This window comes from Peromyscus californicus, unplaced genomic scaffold, assembly GCF_007827085.1.
Source record: "Peromyscus californicus insignis strain IS unplaced genomic scaffold, ASM782708v3 Scaffold_11__1_contigs__length_118956290, whole genome shotgun sequence".
In the NCBI taxonomy this organism is placed as follows: domain Eukaryota; kingdom Metazoa; phylum Chordata; class Mammalia; order Rodentia; family Cricetidae; genus Peromyscus; species Peromyscus californicus.
In genome coordinates this window covers 32300069-32327673 of record NW_026294402.1, presented here as the reverse complement: position 1 = coordinate 32327673, position 27605 = coordinate 32300069, and the positions used below count along the sequence as shown (strand labels likewise).

Below are 27605 nucleotides of genomic sequence, written 5' to 3'. Positions count from 1 at the left end.
ATATACAATTTGGTTGTTGTTTTTTTCTGTGACTTTCACTGTTAGAATCAATGCTCTCACTGGTGGAAGGTCAGCTCTTTTCCCACTTGTCATTTTTCATTCCCATTTTGTTGTTATTGTTGTTGTTGTCGTCGTCAGACATAGCCTCATTATACAGCCCAGGATGACCAGAAACTGTCAGACAGGGAGAATAAACACCAACTCCTTATAGATTTGTGTGCTACCACTCAGGTTCATGTGGTACTAAAGATCAAACTGAGGGCCTCCTATGTCATAGGTAGACATTTTACCAAGGGAGCTATTTTCCCAGAACATGTGGGCTTTCTCTGGCTTTCACACTTGTGGAAGTCTGTACCCAGGCGCATGGATGCTGAAATAGGTTTTGATTGTTGCTGTTATTTTCTATCTCTCGAGATTTGATGTGTTTGAAGTCCAGCTAGGGGCTGGAAGCCTTCTACAGTGACTATTGGCATCTTGACAGGGTAGTAAGTGGAAGTTTCATCTCATAGCACTGATCCTGGACCCTACGTTTATGTACACAATGATGGTCTTGGCCTATGTAGTCACACATCTCAACCACTTAACTCTGTGTCTTGGTTGATTCTTCTATAACAGAGTACCAAAGAAATAATGCCAGCATGCATGGCTATGAAGAGTTCTAAACTAATATAGGGAAAATGTGCACTTTAATTTTTTTCTCATTGGAGAAATTGATATTGGGTTTAAATAACTGGGATTTCTACCTAGGAGAAATACAGATATAGACACATCCTGGTGCATAAAATCTCAAACTAAAATGATCACAACTAAATGCATGCATAATAAACATTCTTACAATTTGTTATTTGGGATATCACTGTGTGTGTGTGTGTGTGTGTGTGTGTGTGTGTGTGTGTGTGTGTGTGTTTCTTTTTCTTTATCTAAAAGTCTCAAGTGTTACTGTGAGCAGGTGGTAGAAATTGTAGAGTACACCTGAGAAAAGACAGGCAGTATTGTAAATTTCTTATGTAAAATGTGTCTTAAGAAAGTGGCGGGCTGGAGAGATGGCTCAGAGGTTAAGAGCACTGACTGCTCTTCCAGAGGTCCTGAGTTCAATTCCCAGCGACCACATGGTGGCTCACAACCATCTGTAATGAGATCTGGTGCCCTCTTCTGGCCTGCAGTCATACATGCTGTATACATAATAAATAATAAATAATAAATGAATAAATCTTAAAAAAAAAAAAAAAGAAAGTGGCTCCACAATACATACCATATGGCTTCCTCTTTGGCTCCACCTACAATTTAAAGAAAAGAAACACTCAGGTACAGAACAAGGTGAGTTCTATTTCCATAGGTTTCTTTCCTCTCCTAGTACTTAGGGTAATTGTAATTAGGATGGGGAAGAATAGTCAAGACAAAGATTATTAGTCTGTCATATGATGCTGTCAGAAAACAATTGACCTTGGATACTTTGTGAAAAAATATCTTTCACACTTTTGCTGATTCAACCCAAATCAGGTCTCCCTATCACTCTATTAAAGGTTTTTAGAATACACTGTCACATGGCAGAGAAATCTTTTTAAAACCTGCTCTTAAGAGTCCCCTTTGAGGGGCTGGAGAGATGGCTCAGAGGTTAAGAACACTGGCTGTTCTTCCAGAGGTCCTGAGTTCAATTCCCAGCACCCATACTGGCTCACAACCATCTGTAATGAGATCTGGCTCCCTCTTCTGGCCTGTAGGGATACATGCAAACAGAACACTGTATACAGAAGTAAATAAATAATTCTTTAAAAAAAAAAAAAAAAGTCCCCTTTGAGAAGTGCCTCCATGCCCCAATTAGCTACATTGAATTCATGCTTTACAGGTCTGGCGACTTCAATGTTCCTATAGTTGACACAGGAAACTTCTGCCACAATAGTTTCAAAAACCAACTTACACTATCTAACATAGAACCCTGCAAGAGGAAGTGGAGACGACACTTACAGAAAATACACATTCTTCATAAACAACAACTCAGCTACCTTTGAAAACATGTATTTGTTGTATGTGTGCTCAAGTATATGTATGTGCACCACATGTGTGCAGGCATCCGGAGAGGCCAGAAAAGGGTGTGGGTTGTCAGATCCTCTGGGAATGGAGTTACAGGTGGCTGTGAACCACCGTGTGAGTGCTTGGAATTGAACCTGTGTCCTTCGGAAGAGCAGCAAGTGCTCTTAACAACCCCATCTATTACCTTTTGAGTGTAAATTACACAACTTTAAATATAAAAAGGAACACTTGTTCAAGAAAAATAAGCCTCCTAAAACACACCTGACAGTGACATTTTGAGTCAGGGATGACTTGGTACAATTTTATTTCATTCACTTCTTAAGTAAACAACTTAATGTGTAGTGTACATGATCTTTTATATTATTCAAATATAGTATCTATTAAAAACAAAGGAATCAGGAAAGTAGCCTTTCTATCTTAGAAAATGTGATGTCCATCTTACCTTTGATGACCTTGCCGACTCTTCTTGTGGGGCTGTCAACTGTCTGTCCTCTGGAAAAAAAACACAAAATAACAGCTCAAGGTACAATTTGTAATTGCCCAGAAAGCTTTGCTTTATATGGACAAAGATCTATGGCTTTAGTCCATATGGCTGGACTGAATGGATGTAGTTCATTAATGAGCATGATTGGGCTACTGCTGGACCAATCTTTTCAAGAGGAAAGGGAAAGTAGGAGAATACAAGAAGAGAAATGAGGGACAATAATTTTGGCCTCTCTAAGTATTGGGAATCTAAGACAATGTGCAATAATCCATGTTTGACTGTGTGACCACTAAAATGAATCTTAACATTATATAGGAGCTCTACCATGTCTTCAGACCATTCTGAAGCCCAGAAGATTGACTTTCCTTTCTAGGAATCTCTCAAATCCATGTCAATGCCCACAAACGAAATACACAGAATTTGCATTTGTCATTAAGCAAATGGGAATTCAAACTCAATAGTCTACATACTGTACTGGGGAAATAGATTTGGTAGCAGGCACAAGATGTAATTATATTCATCCACTCATCCTTTGATACACAGTGAGATTACTGAACAGTAGAAGATACTGATGTTAATACAGTTTCTAAGTAGTAACTATATATAATGCAAATCTTCTGATCTTCCTTTAATATGCTATCCATTTGTTTTTGTGGTGTTGTGTGGCTGCCCATATTCGGATCAGTGGACCCACAGTGTAGTGGGTTAGAATGAGTATCTGGCCTCTGTTGACCACTCCATATCAGAGTTGTCACTAGAATGCTATAGAACATTAATACTGGAATGCTATTCTGAGTTCTTATACATCCCTGTCTCAGGAGTGCAGCTCATATGGTCTCAGCACTTAACTTCACAGATATCACTAAAAGATATGCCCAATTGTAACTGACTTTATGGCAGGGTTGGAGACTGATTAAGGACTCAGTATCAGTGAACTAATCAAAACCATCAGTTCCTTGTGTTTTGCACATAATAACTAGAAAGAAATCTGATATTTGCGTAGCGATATCTGCCCTGGGGTTTGTAAGCATGAGTATGAAGTGGATAATGTGTATAATTTATGTAGGCCAGCAGAAATCCATCCACAGATGATGGCTCTCTTCTATGTTAGCTATTAACTCCACAGCTGAATGATGAGCACAAGTCAACAATTAGGGTATCACATGAGGGCCACACATCTGTTTCTATATTGGCCCTAAGAGTAGAGGAGCTTGAATACTTCCATCACTCACTCTCTCTCCTCTCTCTCTCTCTCTCTCTCTCTCTCTCTCTCTCTCTCTCTCTCTCTCTCTCTCTCTCTCTGATTCTAACCATAAGGGCATATATCTGTGCTGTTGGTAAGTGATTTAATGAACACAAGGCATGTGGTTTAAATCCTCAGGCATGTTAAGTTATTGGCAAAATAAACTGCCCAGTTCCTCCAGCTTAGCCTGAACCACAGACTCATGAAAGTCTTGGGTTCTAAATTCCAAAGCCATTATTCTTCTATGACATACTCCTACTTAGCTCGAAAAAAACCATTTTTCTTTCATGCAGACTCGGGTAGACAAAACGAGTTAACAGTTTAAAACTTATGCCTATGCTGGCCTAAGTACACACTCACTGTCCACTCCCAAAGTTAGGTCAGCATTGTTCTTCAGAAGGTCCCAGTTGCAATACCTTTCTCAATAAGGCAGTCCCAGAATGCTGGGTGCACTAACATTATGTATTAAAACATGTAATATTTTAAGACCTGGAAAACCCACCATCTTACATTACTAATGTGTCACAAATTTGAGAGTATCTCCATTTAGCTATTGAGAAAGTCATAGGAAAGTCTAGAGTTCAACTTTTGAAAGAGCTCAAAATGAAGGGTCAGGAGAACTAAGCCACATAACACACTGAAACAGTTTTAGCCATTAACATCTTTTCAAATCTATAGGTAAACACAATTCTCTCTGTGAATAATTCTAATCATCATATTATATGTATACATTATATACTAATTGCTGATTGTAAAACAATATTAAGTTTCTATGCTCGTATTCATCAGTCTTTACAATTGACCCTAATCCTCTACTTTTGTGTATTAAAACTGACTCCATCCTGAAAAAGAAATTACCACATTTGACAATGCTTAGCTCTGTGGGGAAGTAGGCTCAAAAATTACCTCTAATTGATATTCCTAAATCAGACAGCTCACAAAGTAAATGTTTTCAGATTAATGAAATATAGAAAGTGCATGCTCCTATGAACCATCACATACATGGAAAACACATATCCACATTTTCCTGAATAAAATGAACCTTTCAGGGGAAAAAAGGGAATGTAAAAATAAAGATACAGCGTGGCAGTGGTGGCTCACGCCTTTAATCCCAGCACTCGGGAGGCAGAGGAAGGTGGATCGAGGCCAGCCTGGGCTACAGAGTGAGTTCCAGGAAAGACGCAAAGCTACATAGAGAAACTCTGTCTCGAAAAACCAAAAAAAAACAAAAAATAAAATACAGATACAAACACATTGTTATATGAAATGCCTCAAAACATCTCCATAATTCTTTGAGATTAATAATTTAAATACATATAATTTAAATCTTATCAAAATATACTTTACAAAAGTTATTGTATTTATACCACAGAGCATCTAGTAAGGAAAAGCTTAACAACATACGCTATAATAGGAATTTACACACACACACACACACACACACACACACACACACACACACACACACACTCAAGTTTTTCCCACAGCATTTTGTCTACATATTCTTTTGTTGCCCTATGATGAGGAGTCAGGGGTTTTGGTCATTCTCCCTAAAGTTACAACCCTTGAGATCTGGTCTCATTCACAGAGGTCAAACACATGGAGCTTCTGCACTTCCTGATGACTGGTAATATAAACTGCTGCCCACTAGATTTACATGAAAATTTAGGGCTGAACTCCAGTCCTCACAAGCACGTTACTAGCTGCCAATCTTCTGGATATGAAAAAGGACATCCAGAGGTTTGGTGATACCTGATTTATAAAAAGACTAATGCTTTTGCATCCCATGTCTATGCCATCAGACATACAAAATGGTTTTTAGGGCTTCACAGGTTTTTGATTCAGTGACGCATGTTCAATGTTTTTCTCCAATGTCAAAATATATTCTCTATGTATGAGACTCTCCACCAAAGACAACATGTAATAAATAACTAAAATTCTAATAAATGCAAGAACAGAGAGGACCAGGAGACAGGAAAGCAAACTTGACTGGGTTTGACTATTTAGATAATAACAAACTACTATAAAATCTTGGGCAGATAACACAGGCGTTACTTTCTTCCTGGAACACACTATCTTCCTGTGTTGAAGGATGACAAGGAACAAATTATGAAAAAGAAATTGAATCCTGGGTTGATACTTAGACAACACAGTATGTAATATGGAACGGTCACTCTATACGAGCACGGAAACGCAGCGCTCTGCTCCAATGATGCAGGCGGAGCACTGCTTCCGCACACCTCGAAGCCCACTGACCTGACTCTCCCAGCCCTTTGACGCCCCTAACGGAGGTGCAAACTCCCCACTCCTGGGTCCTTTCTCATTGAATCTGATCAGGGATGAATTATTTACCACTCCTGTATTCTGTATTTCTCAAGCTTACCTCGTCATTCATTGAGTCTGTAGTGTATGGAATAAAGCAAGTACAGAAAATAACTTATACATACATTATTGCCTCTAGCAGGGGAAGCCACACTGCTTCACTAAAGGACCACCTCAGCTTTCCTTTGATTCATATCATTCAATATAATTAAAATGTACATAACGTACACTTAACATAGTAAAAAATATTGTAAAAACATCATATACTTATGAAGTGCAAAATAATATATGACTACTCTACATAACTCAAAGTAATTATAGAAACAATCTCCCTTAGATCAGGAAAATACTGAAATAAGTATTATAATTAATAGAGATTTCTATCACTTCTTCAGGCCATTTTCAAACCAGGAAAATTGACACTATTTTAAACATCAGTCAAACTGCTTTCCTCCACTACAGATCAAATTATATATATATTGCATTTGTTAACCAAATATGCCTTTATTTTTTAATTGCTTTTATATTATTAATACAATTATCATTATACCCGTGTAGGTACATGAAGTATGTGTTAGAGTACATGCCATGGCACACGTGTGGGGTTCAGAAGACAACTTGGAGTAGATGGTTCTCTCCTTTCACCTTTATGGAGGTTCCAGGAACCTAACTCATGTCACAGGTTATAAAAGGCAAGTACATTTACCAAGGAAGCCATCTCACCAGACAATTTAAATGTTGATAGAGCATACATTGTTTTAGAAAAAGGAACATACCACCAAGCATATGATGTAATCATACTGAAGTATTCACTCTTTATGATACAGTGATAGCTTATTGGAGAGTGGGTAATACTTACATTATTACACTTAAAAACCAACTGCTACGTATCATTTATTCCTCCTTCTGGTTTTCCTCTACAGTGAAATCATTTGTATTCACTGCATAAAGGATCTGTCCAGGTTCAGACCAGCAAACTGACATTAAGGTGAACAAGAATGTTGATTTGGACCCTGCTCAACACCATGGCTTGGAAACAAAGTTCCAAATGAGAATTTTCACGAGAGTGAGGCATTATGTAAATACTGAGTGCTACTCTGAGTAGTTATCTATTTCTGTCCCAGGGTTTGTAGCTCACACAGCCTCACAACATCTAGATGACACTTACACTGCCTTGACCTATCACTAAAGGATCTTCCCATTCTTTTTTTTTGTTTTGTTTTGTTTTTTTGGTTTTTTCGAGACAGGGTTTCTCCGTGTAGCTTTGCGCCTTTCCTGGAACTCACTTGGTAGCCCAGGCTGGCTTCGAATTCACAGAGATCCGCCTGGCTCTGCCTCCCGAGTGCTGGGATTAAAGGCGTGCGCCACCACCGCCCGGCGGATCTTCCCATTCTTAAATGCACTAGGATAGGGTGAGGGGTGATCTGGTAGTCACAGGGTGTGGTTCACCCAAATCGTGAACCTTGACACTGTATCACCATTGGTTCTTTCTATGTGCTTTGGACATCACCACAGTGATGAGATCAGGATTCCTGCAGCAATGACTACTCTGGCCTATGATATCTCAATCTCTACCTTATCAGATGCATTCATATTGGATTTGGAAATCCAGAAATTTACACAGACTACAGAACCTCTTGTATGACGGTTAATGATCTCAGATCCTAATTCTGAGCCCAGATAGTGAGATTTAGAGTCACAGAATTTTGAACTCTGTGTGGGATTCCCCTCTCAGCCCTCTCACCTAAGAGCATCACAGGTTTGGGTCCATTCATCATTGTATCTCCTTGATTCCACCCAGGGGATGTGAATAACTAAAGACATATTGTAGTGCTGTTCCTGCGTGACTCAATGAACACAAGGCATGTGGTGTAAATGCTGAGGAAGGTTAGTTATTGGCAGAATGTGCTGCCACAGACCTCACAACTTAGTTGGTTCATAGACACATAAACCCACAGATAACACATTCTCAAGCAATTGTTCTTCTGGAACATAACCATGCTTTTTATGAAAGTGTTCATTTTTAATTTCACGTGGACTTGGGTTGGACAGAATTATAGAAAGGTTTTAAAGTAGTTCCTAATTTGGCTCGAGTGCATCCTCAGAATCTACTTCTAACATAGGCCACCATTATTCTCCAGAATGTTGTAGATTCCTGACTATGGCTATTATATCCTGTTTGAATGAGAACTCAGAAACACTGAGTAGATTGAAATTCTACTGAAGGTCTACTATGGCTACAGAAAATTGACCATCATACATTATTAATGCCTCACAAATATGAGGGCTACTATGTTTAGTCACTGGCCAACTCATAGGAAAGGCCAGTTTATCAAGGCAAGCACTGCATCTCCTGAGTTACCAACACAGCCCTCAAAAGGAGCATAAAGGATATAAAGTCTGACAGTTTTACCAAACGGAGTTTTTACGCTCAGTTTCTAGGTCATTAGACATGCACAATAACTAAATCTCAGGAGTTTGTTAATGTGATATATGTTCCTTTCGTCTGCATTCTTTATACCATAGGTGATATATGTTCCTCCCCTCTGCATCTGCCATACCATATGTGATACATGTTCCTTCCATCTTTATCCTCTATACCATAGGTGATACATGCTCCTTCCATCTCCATCCTCTATACCATAGGTGATACATGCTCCTTCCATCTCCATCCTCTATACCATAGGTGATACATGTTCCTTCCATCTCCATCCTCTATACCATAGGTGATACATGTTCCTTCCTTCTGAATCCTCTATACCATAAGTGATACATGTTCCTTCCTTCTCCATCCTCTATACCATAAGTGATACATGTTCCTTCCGTCTGCATCTTCTATACCATATGTGATACATGTTCCTTCCATCTCCATCCTGTATACCATATGTGATACATGCGCCTTCTGCATCCTCTATACCATACGTGATGTATGTTCCTTCCATCTCCATCCTCTATACCATGTGATACATGTTCCTTCCGTCTCCATCCTCTATCCCATAGGTGATACATGTTCCTTCCTTCTGCATCCTCTATACCATATGTGATACATATTCCTTCCATCTCTATCCTCTATACCATACGTGATACATATTCCTTCCATATCCATCCTCTATACCATAACTGATGCATGTTCCTTCTACCTCCATCCTCTATACCATGTGATACATGTTCCTTCCTTCTGCATCCTCTATACCATACGTGATGTATGTTTCTTCCGTCTGCATCCTCTATACCATACGTGATGTATGTTTCTTCCATCTGCATCCTCTATACCATATGTGATGTATGTTCCTTCTGTCTGCATCCTCTATACCATAAGTGATATATGTTCCTTCCGCCTGCATCCTCTATACCATAAGTGATATATGTTCCTTCCGCCTGCATCCTCTATACCATAAATGATATATGTTCCTTCCATCTGCATTCCCTATACCATAAGTGATATACATTCCTCCCCTCTGCATTTCCCTATACCATACATGATATATGTTCCTTCTGTTTCAGTAAGAAGTGGCATGTGGAAAATAACTAAAATACATAATACTGAAAACTGTCAGGTCAAGGACACAGGAGAAAATGGGATTCAGTCTAAGGAACTAAATAAAGATAAACAGAAACACAACAATGTCTCTGTACTTAGATGCTTTTGACGAAGATGAAATAGAAGGAATAAATGAGGAAGTGAGTCTTCTTTTTCACAATTCACATTCATGACATGATGTGGATAATTCATACAAGAACATAAACTGATGGCTATGTGTTCTGGTTTGAATGTAAAATGTTCCCCATAGCTTTGTGTGTTTAAACATGTAGTATGGAGCTGGTGGTGCTGTTTGGGAAGGGTTTGGATCCTTTAGAGGTGGAGCATCCTTGGATGAAGTGAGGTTCTGGGAAGACCCCATTCCCACCTCAGTTAACTCTCTGCCTTCTGATTGTGGATGTGAATGCAATGTTAATGTTGTTTGTTTTTGCTCTTTTGAGGGGTCCACCGCCCAGTTCCCAAATAAATCACACACAAGGGTGTATTCTTAATTATAAATGGCTAACCTTAGCTTGGCTTGTTTATGACCAGCTTTTCTTAAATTAACCGGTCTATTGTAGCACGAATCTTAAAAGGTCTTATTAATAAAAACAAACCCAGGAGCCAGATATTGAGGTGAATGCTGAAAAGATCAGAGAAGCAGAACAAGCCACATCCAACCTCACTTTGCCAATTCCTCAGCTGAGCTTGTTTCCTCAGACTTGAAGCCTCTGAGTCCTCACCCGAATGAATCTCAGCTGAACTGTTGCTAAAAGCTAAAAGCTTAAAAAGGCTCTAGTTTCTGGTCCTCATACCTTATATACCTTTCTGCTTCCTCCCATCACTTCCTAGGATTAAAGGCATGTGTCACCATGCCTGGCTGTTTCCATTGTGTCTCCAGAATGCTAGGATTAATGGCGTGTGCTACCACTGCCTAAACCTATGTTTAATATAGTAGCTATTCTGTTTTCTGACCCCCATATAAGTTTATTGGGGTGCACAATATATCAACCACAGTCTATCTTTTGCCTCTGGGCTTTTATGCTTTTCTATTTCTGTATGTCTTTCTTTCTTTCTTACTCTGTTGCTAGGTGTACAGCTGAGTAGCTGGCCCCTCGCATCCTTCTCTCCTTGTTCTCTTGCTCTTTCTTCTTTTTCTCCTTCTATTTATGCTCTCTGCCTGCCAGCCCCGCCCATTTCTCTCTCTGCTGCCTAGCTGTTCAGCTCTTTATTAGACCATCCGGTGTTTTAGACAGACAAAGTAACACAACCTCACAGAGTTAAACAAATGCAACATAAAAGAATGCAAAACAGCTTTGCATCATTAAACAAATGTTCCAGAGAATAAACAAAAGTAACACACCCTAAAATAATATTCTACAAGATGTAACTATTGTCCCCTGTGCCTACAGCCCTCCGTTCCCTGCCAGCTTCCATGTCTCCACCAACATGATGCAGTGATCCACTTTAACAATAAGCCACAATAAACCCTTCCTCCATCAAACTGTTTCGTGTCACTTATTTCATCATAGCAATGAGAAAAGAAGTTGAAACACAACAATTCAGGAATAGACCCTGGCTGACACTTCTGTCCACTGAAGGACCCTTGAGTGGACTTTCTTCCCCTGCTTTCCAAGCAGAAGGAATAACTTGATCACTGCTAGATTGTACATTGGATCTGACCAGAAATGCCTTTACCTACCACTAACAAGTTCAGCATTTTGCAGGTTGGTCTTTCTACCCAAGTCATTATCAATGTTGTCCTCATCCATTCCATTGAAATCTGGATGAAAGTCAGTAGAGAGATGGATCTGACCAGGAATGACCTACCACCACCAACATCATTGCTTTGAAGGCTGTTCTCCTTACCCAAGTCATCCTCAGTGTCATCCTCATCACTATCATCAATACATGGAAGTCAGTGGAGAGGTGGATGTGACCAGGAATACCATTACCTACTACTACCAAGAGTATCACTTTGAAGGTTGTTATCCTTACCAAAGTCATCTTCATTGGTGTCCTCCTCCTCATCATCGATGTCTGGAAGGAAGAAAGTGGAGAGAGTGAATGACTCATACCTCGGTGACTGTAGTAGGTGAAGCCTTGCTACCTTATACAAGAACAAACTCAGCTTTTCTTTGGTTCACATCATTCACTGAGAACCACAATAGACATTCTACTCATGAGATAAAGTAACACTTCACGTATTAAAAATACTGCAAAACATCTTCGTTCTTTTTACAGAGGAGATACCATCTTACTTGCAGCTACTGTTAATAACAAACTAGGGATTTGAGAGATGGCTCGGTGGTTAAGAGCACTGCTCTTCCAGAGGACTAGGGTTTGATTCCCAGTACCAACACAGTGGTTCACAACCATGTGTAACTCCAGTTCTTGGTGATCCAATGCCCTCTCTGGCCTCAACTGGTACTAGGCAACATGTGGTGTACCAACATACATGGCAGGTCAAATACATTCAAATTGCTTAAATCTAAAACACACACTATTGAATTTCCACAGTACCGTCATAAGTGCTACAGGACTTTTCGACTTTTTGCAAGGTCGTTTTTTGAGGTATGTCACGCTGTTCAGGAACCTTGGCACTTCTGAAACCCATTTTTTCCTGTATAGCAGAAACTAGAATGCATCAAAACAAAAATAGGTTAGCTGAATCATAAAATAAAAGGAAAATTGGTCTTTGTTCTACGATAAACATTTGATCTCATTACTGATTTACAAGCACATTGTTTTGATTCAGAATGTCACTTCTGGAAGATCAAGGACATCAGGGAACATTTAAAGCATATCCAACATGGTCAGTGTATGTAAGATCTCAATCCAGGTGGATGAGACAGTATTGACAGAAGAGCATTTGACTGAGTGTGCAGGATGGCCAGCATCCAAATTATCTTAAGAGCTATGTAAACACAGTGAAATTTGTGCAATTCCTCACTTCTCTGTTCTTGAAACTATGACAGTATGACTTCCTAAGGACTCCCATTAAGCCTAATGAATCTACAAAATTAAATGAATGTCAAGCCCCAAAGAAAATCACTAGCACCAAAAAGGGATTTTTAGTGGGGTTTGCCAAAGGCCAGAAAAATCAGCAAGAGGCCACGGTCAGATACAGAGATAGTGTATGTACACTGCCAGATCAGGGGGAAATGGTTGCTTCCTTCCTTTCTTCTTTCTTTCTTCTTTCTTTCTTTCTTTTTTTTTTGAAATATTAAATTTCCTTTTTATTTGCTTCACCACTTTTCATTCCTCATGATGTTTTACAGTCCATGTAAAATATATAAGAACACCAACAAGGGGAGGCACTTGTAAGGGACCATCTCTACCTCCTGTTATTGTCTGAGGGCACTGTAATAGTCACCTTAAGATTACAGACCAAATTATCTGACAGAACAAAGAAACTGAAACAAGGATCGCTATTCTACTTTTCCAACCCTGACTCAAAAAAAAAAAAAAAAAAAAAAAGACCATTTCTTTCAGTAGAAGCAATATGAGGAACCAGGTTAGTTCACATGACTAGTAATTTTTAGGCCTCTCTCAGTGCAAATCTCTAATGATCAGACAACCACACTAGGAGAAGGCTCTCACCAGGAGTCTGACTCCAAGTCACTCTGAAACACTTGTCACGTGATGACTGAGAGAAAAGATACTTCCCTTCAGTCAACAAACCCTGCATAAGCCCTCAATCTTGACTGACAGGCCAGGAATCTGGGTGCTTTGCCGAGTTAATGGACTGCATCTGTACATACCACTTTCTCTGTAACAACTGCCCTCAGTGCTGTCTGTATTGCCTGGACTAAACATGCCTAAGACAAGGGCAATGGCTTTTCTAGCTCAAAGTATGTACTTTACCTTGCTTGCTCCTTTCTCAGAGTCTGGTTTCTGCTCTACAAAATTTTCTGTTCATATTGTACCCATGAGCAAGATAGTCTCACATTCCCTTAACCAAAGCCCTCCTTTACCTAATGCCTAATCACATAGACATGCCTCGAGGAAAAAAAGGATCTTAGAAATGATGACTTGTCAATGCTGGCTGTGTGGATCCACTGAGTACACGTGTTTCCCCATGTTCTCCCTTACCAGCCAACATGGAGACCCACCATCAGTGAGGGCAAGTATTTTGTGGAGACACAGTCTAGATCCCCTGAAATATTTAGGGTCCTATGTCTGCCTTAGCACAAAGTCAGTGTCCACTTCCTAATAAACTTTACCTGGGGATCAGCAGACAGAGGCAGCCACTAAATTAGACATAGCTATTAGGCTGTGGTGGCACACACCTTTAATCCTATCACTCAGGGGGCAGAGATCTGTCTGGATCTCTGTGAGTTCAAGGCTACACTGGACTACACACGAGAGAAACAGAATCAGGCAGTGATGACACACGCCTTTAATCCCAGGAAGTGATATGGCAGGACACAGAAAGGTATATAAGGTATATAAGGTGTGAGGAAACAGGAACTTGCTCTCTTGAGGCTGAGAATTTCATAGAGGTACGCTAGTACCTACCTGGCTGTTCTGCTTCTCTGAACTTTCAGCTTTCATTCCAATATCTGACTCTGGATGTTTTATTACAAGACCTTTTAAGATGAGTGTTACAAGTAATGCCCCACAAAGATGAGGGTTCCCCTTGAGCCTCTGCTCTCTTTGTAGGAGCAGAAGAAACCCTGAGTGAGTGAAGTCCTGAGTACGTGTGTACTACTGACAAGGGCACAGCCCAGGGGAAATTGGCAAAGCCTTTCTCCCAGGTAGGCCAGGCTGGAAGTTGGCAAAGCCTTCTTCTTGTCCAAGTGCAAGTGTTTCCTGGTGCCTGATCAGTGTGTACAAAAACTAGCAGCTGCATCTTCCTCCTCTGGAAGGTTAGGCCTGAGACTGCTTGCCTATGGAGACTTCCTGCCAGTGAGTCAGTCATTCCCCTTGTGATGTACCTAACAAACACACCAAAATTTCAGGTTGCTAGAGTTAGTAGATGCCCTGCATCAGAGCTTACACCTCAACCCTACACTCTGACCCCATTTTTCTGTACATGTGTCTGTGTGTCTGTCCTTTCTTCATTCCCTAACACCCTTAGTCAGGACTCGAGCCCAGTGTGTTGATGTACCAACGCATGGCAAAACTGTTATGTTAGCAAGGCAAGCACCTCATCACCTGAAAAATCCACCCTATCAAGATGAATATTAACAGGGATATCGACAATGCCTTTTTTTTTTTTTTGGTGAAATTCTACCCATTCTATAAAAGTAAGTTTTTGCATTGGCAGTCTCCACAAACTATCTGTGTGATGTATATTCATTCTGTCTGACTGTCTGTCTGAGTATGATGATCCTGAAGATATTAATTTTACTTTCACACAGACTCAGGTTTGGAAGACTTAGAGAAAGGTTTACAAATAAGTCTACTACTGGCCATAGTGCCTGTTCTTGAATAAGTCCAGCATTGTTCCCTAGAGTGTTCCAGTTGCCTAAGATCCATAGATCCTGCTCGAATGAACTCCAGAACATAGGATGGATTAACATGATATATTAAGATTTCAAGTGTTGTAAGATAAAGAAAGGCCATCATCTTACATCATTAAGGCCTTATACATATGAAGGTGATTCCCTTTAGATGTGGGCCAATTGATGGAAGCCTCAGGCTTGCAAAGCAAACACTTTATCAAATGAGTTACCTCCTTGGCCCTCAAAAAGATATAGAAAGGGACATGGGAAAACTTACTGCTCAGAGACAGGCTGATCTTTATATAACAAATAAATTCTTCCATTCTATTTATTCACATGCCCCTAAACAATAATTTTTAAGATTTCAAAGATTTTTGTTGTATGACATGTGTTCATCTGATTGACCTTGTCAACAATCAGTCCCTATTTTCACATGCATGTTTTCCATAAGTGATGACATAAAGGAAATAATTATAAATGAAAGCATTGGAAAGAGAAGGCGGCAGGAACATGGGCTTTGGTTTGCTAACACAGATGAAAAACTACATTAATTTCTTGACCACACAACACAGTCATTTCTTTGTACTTGGAATTTACTGTCTTCCTTTGTGAAAAAAAATGACAAAGAGGCAATAAAATAGAGTGGGTTCTTGTAGCCTCTCAGTTTTCTAAGTAGACCCATATTAAGTGGCAGGACACGGTCAATGTACATGGCTATGTGTATTCTGGATTGAATAGTATGCAGGTGGTGCTGCATGTGGAGTGTTTGGGAGCTTTGGGGTGTGGGGCCTATCCTGAGTTAGTGAGTCCTTTAGGGCCAACCTCTAGGTGTTGGAGTCCAGTTCCACTTCTGCTCATTCTGTTTCCTTGGTATGGATGCAACATACCAAAGTCGTCTCCTGCAAATGAAGCCACCCAACCTTCCCTGCCAGCTGCCAGGTACTCTCAAACATTACAGAATGATCCCCTTCAATAAGTCACATGAACACTTCCTTCCTTCAGTGATTCTGCTTAGGTCATATCAAGGGGGGAAAAAAACAATGAATGATTCCATGAGAGTCTCATCATGGTTCCTGTCTGTTTAGAAGGCCTCACACTGCATCTGACCCAGAGTCCATGACCTACAGGTAAGAGTCTTGTGTTTTTCAGGTGGGTCTGACTAGACAAGTCATTCTCAGTACTGTTCCCATCATCGCCACCCATGACTGAAAGAAAGCCAGCAGAGAGAGTGAATCACACACAGTGTCTGCCATAGGTGAAGCCACACTGCCTCACACAAGAACCAGCTCTGCTTTCCTTTGGTTCATATCATTTCACCAGAACCAAAATAGGCATTTAAATGTGGTTTTATGCTCTGTGGTGGTAGTTCTACTGGTGGACTAGAGAAATTAATTTCCACTTTAAAACTACTACAAGGATTCTTCATTCTCTTTATAGTAGGGATACTATATAATCTACAACTACTGATAATAACTATAATTAATTATTGAATTTCCACAGTACCGTCATTAGTGCCACAGGTCTTTTGCAGCATTGTTTCAGACATGTCATTGATTGTAGAGGTAACGGAGCACCGAATGCCTAGCTTCCTCAATATGGCTACAACTTGAATGCAATCAAAACAAGAATGTTTAGTTCTGCTGAATTCATTTAAAAAAACAAAAACAAATAAGGAACTAACAACTGTTCTATGTTTAACATTCCATCTCATTACTGATTTGCGAGTACACTCATTTAATTCAGAATATCACTTTTGGAAAATCCTGGAAATCAGTGTTGACTTATTGGAGATATGACATGGTCAGTATAGGTGCGGTGTCAATTCACATGGATGAGACAGTATCAACAGAAGGGCAGTGTGACTGTGTGAAGTGACCAGCATCCAAATCCCTGTAAGAGGCATGTGAACACATTGAAAATGCAATTGCTCAGTTCTGCATTCTTGACACTTGGCACTATAATTTCCTAAGAACTCACATCACACCTAATGAATCTAAAAAGGTAAATGAAGGAAGAGCTCTGGTCTGCTGTGGATAGTGCTCTGTATACTGTGAATGTGTTGCTCTGATTGGTTAATAAATAAAGTGTTGATTGGCCAGTAGCCAGGCCGGAAGTATAGTATAGGCGGTGTGAGCAGAGAGGAGAATTCTGGGAAGAGGAAGGCTGAGTCAGGAGTCGCCAGCCAGACACAGAGGAAGCAAGATGTGAAGACAGAACTGAGAAAAGGTACCAAGTCACGTGGCTAAACATAAATGAGAATTATTGATTAGTTTAAATGATAGAGCTAGTCAGTGGTAAGCCTGAGCTAAAGCCAAGGAGTTTTAATTAATATAAGGCTCTCTGTGTTTACTTGGGTCCAAGTGGCTATAGGACTGGCAGTTGAGAGAGGTTTGTACTGACCATGCGCCCTGCAGGTGGAACACAGGAAACCTTCAGCTACACTGGTAACAGGCACTAGTGCCACAAAGGTGCTCTATGGCGCTTGGTCTCTCCAGAACCACCACCTGGACGGTGATGCTTACAACCAGAGAGGCTGTTTGGATGACTTCTGGAAAGAGCATATGCTTGCTTCATCATTTACACAACACAGCTTTTTAAAGTTCACAGACATATCTAGTATTACCTTCACAGAAAGGCACTAGAGAAGAAGACAATCAACATCTCCTCCTTTTGACCAGAAGGCACTGTGTTAGTTACCTACTAATGACATTGTGCCCAAGTAGAGGACAGAAAAAAAAAGAACAGGACAGATGTTCTATTTTTCAATCCCTACTACAAAAAGTCACCATTCCTCACAAAGGAGTGGTGTAAGGGAACAATGTTTGTTTAATTGTATGGCATTCCTCTGCCACTACTTCACATGGTCAACTCCTCTCAGTGAGTCTTTCAGGCATTTTCTTACGGCCTAGGCTGGCCAGTGATTGGAGATGAGATTGAGTTCATGAGAACCATGCAGCCCCTTCTAGAGTATCAGATTAACCAACCTATGTTGTGTCCACATCACACTTTATGCACTGTTGAATATCAAACCCACAGACTCCTGAATGAAAACCTGCTATTCCAATGACAGAGCAAAAAAAACGCAAACCCAGTACACCTTAGCTTTCTCTGTCTTTCCCAGTTGTGAATAACTGTCACCTGATCCATGGATGTTATCTATGGTTTTTGATCACTGAGGTAGAAAAGGTACTGTTTGTGTTTTCTATAGGCAGGATTATTTCTGGGTATATGCTGGAAAGGTGAATGGATTCATGCAAAATGACAGCTCATGTCTCCATGAGGAGAAAATTTGAGCTTATTCTAAAAATGTCACTTTCATCCCAAATATCTGGGAACATGTTTTGCTCTTGTAGTCCCTAGCTATCTAGCTTGGTCACTCACATCCCTATCCTAGTTGGTTCTCCTGTAGCAACAGGGTATGTTGAGAAATGAATACAGCATACATGGCTATGATGAGCTCTGAACCAAGTAATGTAGGAAAGGCATGACCTCAGATTTCTTCATTGACAAAATTGACATGTGTAATTGGAATATCTTTTGGGAGAAAACACATAAAGATGTTTATTGATATATGAAATCCCAAGGCAACAAGAGTAAATGAGAGAACTACATACACAGGACCATGATATGTCTCTTGGGATATCTGTTGTTATCTTACCTAAGTTTACAAACTTGTTGCCATTAGATTGCTTTGAAAAGAATGAGAAACCAATATGACCTCATAGAGCCTGTAGGTTTAAGCCAGACAGGCTCCTAGAGCTGAGAGTTGGAAGTAGACATGGGCTCCCATCCCTAACCACAAAACTATCTTCAGCTGACAAGCTCTCACAAAGGAAAAAGTACTTTTCCCCAATGGTGTATCAACCACACTCCAGGGCAGTCCCCATGCCCAGCAGTAGGTGAGCAACACCAAACAAACTCAATGGTGTTCTTCTAGATTTTTGTGTCTTATATTGCTTTGTTTGGGCATTTTCTGTCTTACTGAGCTTTTGCTTGTATATTATAGTTTCTGATTCTGTGTGTATATGCAGTGTGTGTGTGTGTGTGTGTGTGTGTGTGTGTGTGTGTGTGTGTGTGCTTTTTCGTTTGTTTTAATTACTTTCATTGTTTTTCGCCCTGCCTGTTTGCTTTCTAAAGAGAGAGGAGGCATGGAGTTGTCAGGTGGGTATGTGGGGACGTTCTGAACAGAAATGGGAGAGGGGAATATGATGATTTCTTAAAAATTAAGAAAGATTTGTACATAAACAAGTAAATAGAAGTTGTGAACCAGACAAAGACAACAAGTAGATGCAGAGTTCTTATCTACAGTATATCCAAAAATGTCATTCCAAGATACATACTGTATCTGTGCTTCCTTGACTGGACCTGCAATTCAGAGAAAACACTCTTAGATCAAATCACACTGAGTTATGTTTGCACAGATCTCTGTTTTTTTTTTTCCTGTGACTTAGGACAGCTTGTAAACAGGACTGGGAAGAACAGCCAATTTGAAGACTCTATATTAGTCTGTTATGTGATTCTCTTACAAAATCCCTGCAGCTAGTTACTGTGTGAAAAAAATAAGTGATTTTTACACCTTTGCCTGTTGAGTCCACATCAGGCAAACTCACCCCTTTGTTCTCTACTGAGGGTTTCCTCAAAGCTTCTTTGAAACGTGGCAGAGAAACATTATGAGAATCTGGTATTGTGAATGAATCCCTCCAAGGAGTGTCCCTGTTGCCCAAATATCTACTCTAACATCATGCTTTAAAGGTCTCACCACCTCAATATCCCTTAACGGACACCAGAATCTTTTGCCACATCAATATTTGGGGAAACACATTCCAACTGTGTTAACCTTAGGAGACCCCAGCAGAAAGACAAGAAGACACTCACAGAAGAAACAGGAACTTTTCATATCCAATATGCCTGTTGGCTTATTCTACATGTTTGAGTCTGAAGGGGAATCTTATGTGAGAAGAAAAGCTCCTGACACCCACTATGGTAACTGACATGCTTTATAATTTCTTCTCATGCTGTGTCGTATCATGGGTGACTTGTGTCCTCTTCCCATGTAAACACTCTAATACCTGTAGAGTGTGAGCAGTTTATTACTGAGATCTGATGCCCATAAAAATAAAGTATCATGAAAGTAACCTTTCTATGTTAGAATATGGAAAGGTCATCTTACCACAACCAACGATGACTTTGACCCTTCTTCTGAGGCCTGAGGATGCTCCTCACTCAAATCTAGGGGAACAGGATATTACTTTCAGCTCATGGTACCACTTGTTATATGTCAAGGGCTTTTATGTTGCTAGGGACAGTGACATGTGGATTTAGTCCCTATGCCTAGCCTTAGTGCACAGAATTGATAAACATGGTTGAAGAGCTGCAAGACAGATTTCCCTGCTAGGAAAAGTGAAAACAAGGCAAGACCTCAAGAGAAATGAAGTAGAGACTTTTTGTTCTCCTAAATAAAGGGAGTCTAATGCACTGTGAAATAATCCATCTTGGATTAGGTTACACTTAAATAAATGTTATGTTAAATGACAGATTTCTATCTCTTTATGAGCATTTTCAAGTCTTTCTAGATCTCTGCTAACCTCTTTCAGCCACTACAGATCAACATAGACAGATTCTACATTCATTTACGATGATCTTATTTTTTAAATTCCTTGTTCATTGTTGCTTGTGTATATGCATATACAAAGTGTATGTACAAGAATACATACTATGTGACATCTGTCCAAGGGTCAAAGGACAAGTTTGTGGAGTTGATTCTCTCTTTCTACTTTCATATGGATCTGAGAAATGCCACTCAGGTCCTAACCACTGGAAGAAATATACATTTATCCTTTGAATCATATTGTCAGTCCTAGCATATAGAATTTTAATCTTCAAAATGTACACGTTGTTCAAGAAAAATTCATGCAGTATCAGGAACATGATGTAATGACACTAAATTTTTCACTGTTTGATACATAATCATACTTTACTGATAAGTGCAAGATACTGACATTATTACATTTAAAGATCCACCATAGATTGTTTTTTTTTCTCCTGCTAGTTTTTCTTTACTGGTCATCCTTTGTATTCATTCTGTGAGGTGAATGTCCAGGTTCAGACTACCCAACTCCCATTAAGGCAGAGAACACTGATCATCTGTCCCCTGGATTTCTACTTGCTTCAGCAAATAAGAAATGTATATAGAAGATGGACTCTTTTGTATGGTTATTAATGTCCTCATAGCCTAAATATAAGTATGTGGTAACAGTTTGGAACCTCATACTAGGGGGCTACATATCTGATTTCAACCTTGGCACTTTCACCTAAGAACATCATGACCTTGGGTCTATTCATCATCACATCTCTTCAATTCCTGTGCATCATCATTAAAGAAGTAAACAATGCACGTGTCTGTTTTGTTCCCGACCAACTTAGTGAACCTAACATATTGGTGTAAATGCTGAGAAAGGCTAGTTGTCAGTACAATGTACTGCCATAGACAGTGCACCCTCACATACTCCACAGATTCACAAAAACCCTGTAACAAATCCTCAAGCTATTGTTCTAGATAGATCCTGTTTTTCCTAAAAGTATTTATTTTAACTTCACACAGACATTTGTTGCACAGAGACAGCTAAAACTTTAAAAGTAATGCCTATGTTGTCCTGTGTTGGCCTAGGTGCATATTCAGATTCCATTTCTAAAGTATGGTCAGTATTGTTCTTTAAAATGTTCCAATTGTATGACTTCAGTTAGTAGATCTTGAATGAAATGGACCAGAAAAGACTAGTAGGTTAACATTGTTTGTTTAAATGTCTAGTACTCTTAGACTTGGAAAATCCACTGTCTTATATCTGCCTCAGAAATGTGTACATGTCTCCCTTGAACTCTCCATTGGTCAAGGAATGGGAAAGTCTCTGTGCTTGAAAGCAAGCACTGTGTCAACTAAGCTAGCCACTTACTGGTCTAGAAGGATGCAAAGATCCAGGAACGAATGATTCTGAATGAAAAATGGTCCTTTTACATAACGAATGAGGTCATTTGCTTTCTATGCCATTAGACATGCACAACAATCTTAAGTGTACACAGATGTCTGTGTTTTACATTTTCATTTTGTCTAACTTCCCTAGTACCCAAGCACATTCCCTACATCACTGTGCAGTCTCAGCAAAAAGAAGTACACAGGAAGTTACTAAAACACTTATTAATGAAAGCACAGGCAGGATAAAGACACAGGAGAGCAAGCAGACTTCAAATCAATTGTCAAGATTATGACAAACTATGTTAAACTCTTGATCAGATGTCATGGTCATTTCTTTGTTCTTGAAACATACCCTAGTCCTCTGAGAAAAGATGACAAAGAGGAAAACATAAGAAAGCAGGTTCTTGTGTTTTTGCCTAGAGTTCAGATTATGTGACATGAAATGGTCAATCTACATAAAGCCTTCAGTCATATACTGTGTGTTCTGGTTTGATTAGGGACTGTCCCGCATAGCCTCATGAGTTTGAGCACTCTCTCCCCAGCTTATGGTACTGCCTAAGAAAGGCTTCAGGAGATGGAGCATCCCTGGAGAAAGCAAGCCACTGGGGAAAGAGCTCTGTCTAACTTCTGTTTAGTCTCTGCTTCCTGAGTACATGTGCATGTATTCATGTACAGATGCAATGTGACCGGCCAGCGCCATACACCTGCTGAGACATTTTCCCTGCCATAATGACCACCTTGTCATAATAGGCCAAATAAGCCTTTCCTCCATTAAAATGCTTTTCTCAGTTATTTGGTCACAGAAATAAGAAAAGCCACTAATCATTAATAGAGTCTCATCATTGTTTCTGCCCATCTGGAAGTCCTTAAATTGACTTTCCTCTTTTGCCTCCCAAGCAGAAGGAACAACCTGACTGTTGATACACCCTTTCATTGGATCTGGCCAAGAATGCCAGGACCTACCATGGTCTTTGCGATACACGTTGGTCTCAGGAGACAACTCATTTTCAGTGTTGCCATCATCCATGATGTCAATGTTTGGAACTATGTCTGTGGAGAGTGATTTACATACTACTGTCTATAGTGGGTGAAGCCACACTGCCTCACACGAGAACTCGCTTTGCTTCCCTTTGGTTCAGATCATTCAGGGAGAAGCACAACAGTCATTGAAATGCATTTTGAAGTTCTATCGTTGCAGCTCTACTGTTGAATACTTCACACATTAAAAATACACAAGGCATTTTCCACCTTTTTAATAAGAGATATAGACTGTGGTTTGAATCAGAAATGTCCTGTTTAGGTTCAGGTATTTGGATATCTGGTACCCAGTTTGTGGCACCAATTGGGAAGACTGTGGATCCTTTAGGAGCTAGCCTTGCTGAGTGAATTGTATTACTGGAGGTAGGGTTTGAAGCCTCATAGCTTCACCCTAATTCCAGTTCATTCTCTCTCCTTCCTATTTGTAGTTAAACATGTGACTTCTCAGCCTACAGATATAAATACAACTTGTTCAGTCCATCTGTTGTTACTTGTATGTATATGATTTCAGGGTTGACCACTTGTTATTGAATAAGCAACTGGGGCTTCGCCTCTGAAGAAGACTAAATCTCCTGCTCTCAGTATTCCTTAGTTGTCCATATTTCTTTTTCTATGAGTGGGGCTCCATGAGATCCCCCACTTCCACGTTAGCATGTCTGTTGGTGGTGTACTTCCAGTGTTGTTTAGGCAGCCATACTGTTGAGGTATCATGGGTGAAGCTTCCCTGCCATTTCTAGGAGACGATCTCACAGCAGATTTCCTGGACTTCTGGCTCTTACAACTTTTCTGTGCCTTCTTCCTTAATGGTCCCTGAGCTTTAGGTGTGTTGCAGACATATCATTTGGGGCTGGGCACCCTCTGGGGATTTTTCAAGTTGAGCTAAAGGCATTTTGCATTATAATATGGTCATTAGCCTACAGAGGCAAGGAAGTGGAATGTGGTGGTATACTGAGAAATGTTTCTCTTAAGCTCCTGCAATTTAAACCTTGGTCTCTGGTAGTTGATACTGTTTGGGAAAGTTGTAGCATGTTTAGGAAGTGGAGCATTGCTGGAGAAAATGCATCACTGTGGGCAGGCTTTGAGAATCTCTAGCCTCACCCAACTTCCAGTTTGCTGTTTCATGTTTGCGGTTGAAAATGCGACCTCTCAGCCTACTGCTCCTGACAGTATGCCTGCCACTTGTTGCCATGACTTTCACTCACCATGATTGATATTTATCCCTCTGGAAACATAAGTCAACATAAACTCTTTCTTCTCTAAGTTTCTTTTGGTCATAGTATATTATCGTAGCAACAGAAAAGTAACTAGTACAATTATCATCACCGATGACTATTAATAACTCAGACTAACTACTGAATATCCACAGTACCGTCACTGGTGCCGCATGCCTTTTCCTTCACATGCCCATTTGCTGTTTCAGGTCTGACACTGAAGGACTTGCTGTGCCCAAGGCCCAGCTTTCGCATCATGGACCTCACTGCAACGCATTCACAACAAAAAGAGGTCAGCTCAATTGCATTTAACAAATAAACAAACAACCCTCGCCCCCGGGAAACCTAACAACTGTTCTGTGTATAAACATTTGATCTCATTAGTGATTTTCAAGCATGACTCAGAATGTTACTCAGAATGGAGGATCACAAACATAAGTGTCCACTTAACACAAGAATGGTATGGTCACTAAGGTCTCAATTCATGTGAATGGCACAGTATTAGCAGAGAAGCAATGTGACTCAGTGTGTGAGATAGCCAGCATCCAAATCATTTTAAGATCCATGGAAACCTATGAAATTTATGCAGCTGCTTATGACACCAACTCTTGGCACTCTGACCCTCCAACTGCCTAAGCACTTACATTAAACCTGATGAATCTAAAACAGTAAGCAAACATGAAGACTTATAGACTAGTACTAGGTCTAGAGAAGTGGTCTGTGGGGTTTACTGAATGCTAGAACAATCAGCAAGATAGCAATGGGTGGATCCAGAGACAGCTCCGGAACAGTGGACAATGGCAATTTCTTTTCATTCTTTGCCTAACCGTGGTGTTTTACAGAGCATGAAGATTGTGTATCACATCGAAGTAGGGAAGTAGGTAACGGGTTATCTTCATGCCACTGTGACATAATTGCCCTGACAGAAAAACCTCACAACAGGGAAGGAAGTTCTACTTTTCAGTCCCTGGTATGAATATTGACCATTTTCTCCAAAAGGAGTGATATGAGAGAGTTTGGTTAGTTCAAATGTCTCCATCTTTTCTACACTGTCTTTCTAATGATAAGATAACCATGCTGACCAGACACCACATAATGACTCAGACTCCAAGTCATTCTAACACTGATGTTACATTACAGTTGTGGTGGGGGTAGGGGAACACTTCCCTACAACTGACATACTCTGGATAAGCCTTCAAACTCAGTGAACAGGACAAGAAGTTTGGTGGCTTGGTGATTTAATGGATGTGTCTGCGCACATCACTCTCTAGGTGACAACTGCCGTTGGCACTATCTGTGGAGCCTGAAAAAGACCAGAGCAGAGAAGGGCAGAGCCTTCACTAGCTCTAAGTGTGCACCTGCCCACTCATGCTTCCTCAACCATGTCCAGTTTCTAAACTACAAACTCTTTAACGTTGTACACTATTTTATATTATATAAACATGAGATCTTGGAGAAAACCAGAAAATGTTATAATCTAACAATGGCCTGCTTATGTGTCAAGTTGACAAGAGGTGACTTGTGCTATTTAATCTTCTTTGTAAACTTCATACACCTAGGAGGGAATCGAAATTGGGGAGTTGCTTCCATTAGATTGGCTTGTAAGAATGACTGTGAGAATATTCTTGACTTCTAATTGATATACCAAGGCCCAGACCACTGTGGGTGGTGTTACTCCTTAGGCAGGTGGGGGTGCACTGTCTAAGAAAAATAACTGAGCAAACTAGAGAGAGCAAATCAGTAAGCAACATTCCTTCATGGTCTCTGCTTAGCTTCCTGACTCCACGTTGCTACTTTGAGTTACCATTTTTGCTTCCCTTGATGGCAGACTATAATCTGATAGATACAACAAGCCCTTTCCTCCCCGGCTTGCTTTTGGTCAATATGTCTGTCATACCAATGGAAAACAAATTATAATATGTGCATTTGACAAAATGTAGGAGGAGAATATAATTAAAATACTTATTAATGACTGCACCAGCTGGACAATGACACAGCAAAGGAAGCATCTTCGTTTTAACCACTAGATGATGACAACAACCTACATTAAACTCTGGACCAGATGACATGGTCATTTCTTTGTCCAAGGAGTACAAAAATAAAATATTGAGTCATAACATTGAGAAGATCAACCAAGGAAGATTCACTAATAGACTCTTATCATTGCTTTTGCCTATTAGGAAGACCCTTAAATTGATTTTCTCTGTCATCCAAGGAGAAGGAATAACATGTCTAATCCTAGACCCTCCCATTGGATCTGACCAGGAATGCCAGTACCTACCAGTACTACAACCAAGAAAACTTCTCTTCTTGCTGCTCGTCTTTTTCTCAGAGTCAGTTTCGTCAGGATCATCAGTATCTGGAAGAAAGTCAGTGGAGAGATGGATCAGACCCGGAATGACCTACCACCAAGTCCATTGCCTTGAAGGCTGTTCTTGCTACCCAAGTCATCCTCAGTGTGTCACCACCTATAGTGTTTGAATCTGGAAGAAACCAGTGAAGAATTGGATGTGACCAGAAATGACCTACCACTACCAAGATCATCGCTTTAAAGGCTGCTGTCTTTACACAAGACATTGGCATCTTTGCCCTCATCCATATCTGGAAGGAAAAAAGTGGAGAGATTGAGTAACTCATACCTAGGTGACTGTAGTAGGTGAAGCCATACTGCCTAAACAGAATCAAACTCAGTTTTTTGTTTGTTCACATTATTCTCTGAGAACCACAGTAGAAGTTTAAGTGTGTTTTTATATTCTGTGTTTGTAGTTCTACTGATGAACTAGGGAGGTTAATATTTCACATATCAAAAGAATAGTGCAAGAAATCTTCATTCTTTTCATAAATAAAAGGCAGCATAATCTACAACTATTGTTGATGACAAAGTAATTATTGAATTTTCAAAGTACCATCAGCAGTCTGCTGATAAAAAGCTATGTCTCAGAGTTTGTGGCACTGGGTACTGTGCCCTTTCCCTCTGGTCCTGAGACCTTGGAACCTTGCATTACTATGGTAATGGCTCTGTTCCTTATTGTCTATTCTAGGAGTGTGCTATGACCTTGAGGGCTGTGAAATTATTTTCAGAATTGTAAGGCGTCTCCGGTTAGACATGTGAGAAGTCAGGCAAGAGAGAGGGATGAGAGAGAAAACTAAGAACAAAGAGAGAACAGCAGAAAAAAGGTACAGAGAACCAGGAAAGAGAGGAGCTAAGTATGAGAGCAGAAAAGAAGCTATGTAGTTAGAATTGACTTAGAAGACTAAAATGAATGGACTGAAAGAGATCTGTATAGATTCATTTGACATCCCTCAGATCGGAATCCTAGCCTCTGTAAGCATCTT

At 40.1% G+C, this 27605-nt stretch overlaps 1 protein-coding gene across 1 annotated transcript in view; it reads right to left on the bottom strand.

Moving 5' to 3' along the window:
* The window catches only part of LOC128121772 (dentin sialophosphoprotein-like), a 133626-nt gene that overhangs the window by 64772 nt on the left and 41249 nt on the right, over positions 1 to 27605 (bottom strand). The window contains exons 7-15 of the mRNA XM_052756763.1: positions 26551 to 26628; positions 24428 to 24535; positions 20221 to 20279; positions 19391 to 19415; positions 16554 to 16655; positions 12124 to 12237; positions 11599 to 11640; positions 2474 to 2523; positions 1253 to 1277 (exon numbers count right to left, since the gene is read on the bottom strand). Of these exons, the coding sequence (XP_052612723.1) occupies positions 1253 to 1277; positions 2474 to 2523; positions 11599 to 11640; positions 12124 to 12237; positions 16554 to 16655; positions 19391 to 19415; positions 20221 to 20279; positions 24428 to 24527 (517 nt within the window). The 5' untranslated portion in view covers positions 24528 to 24535; positions 26551 to 26628. The remainder of the gene's footprint in view (positions 1 to 1252; positions 1278 to 2473; positions 2524 to 11598; positions 11641 to 12123; positions 12238 to 16553; positions 16656 to 19390; positions 19416 to 20220; positions 20280 to 24427; positions 24536 to 26550; positions 26629 to 27605) is intronic.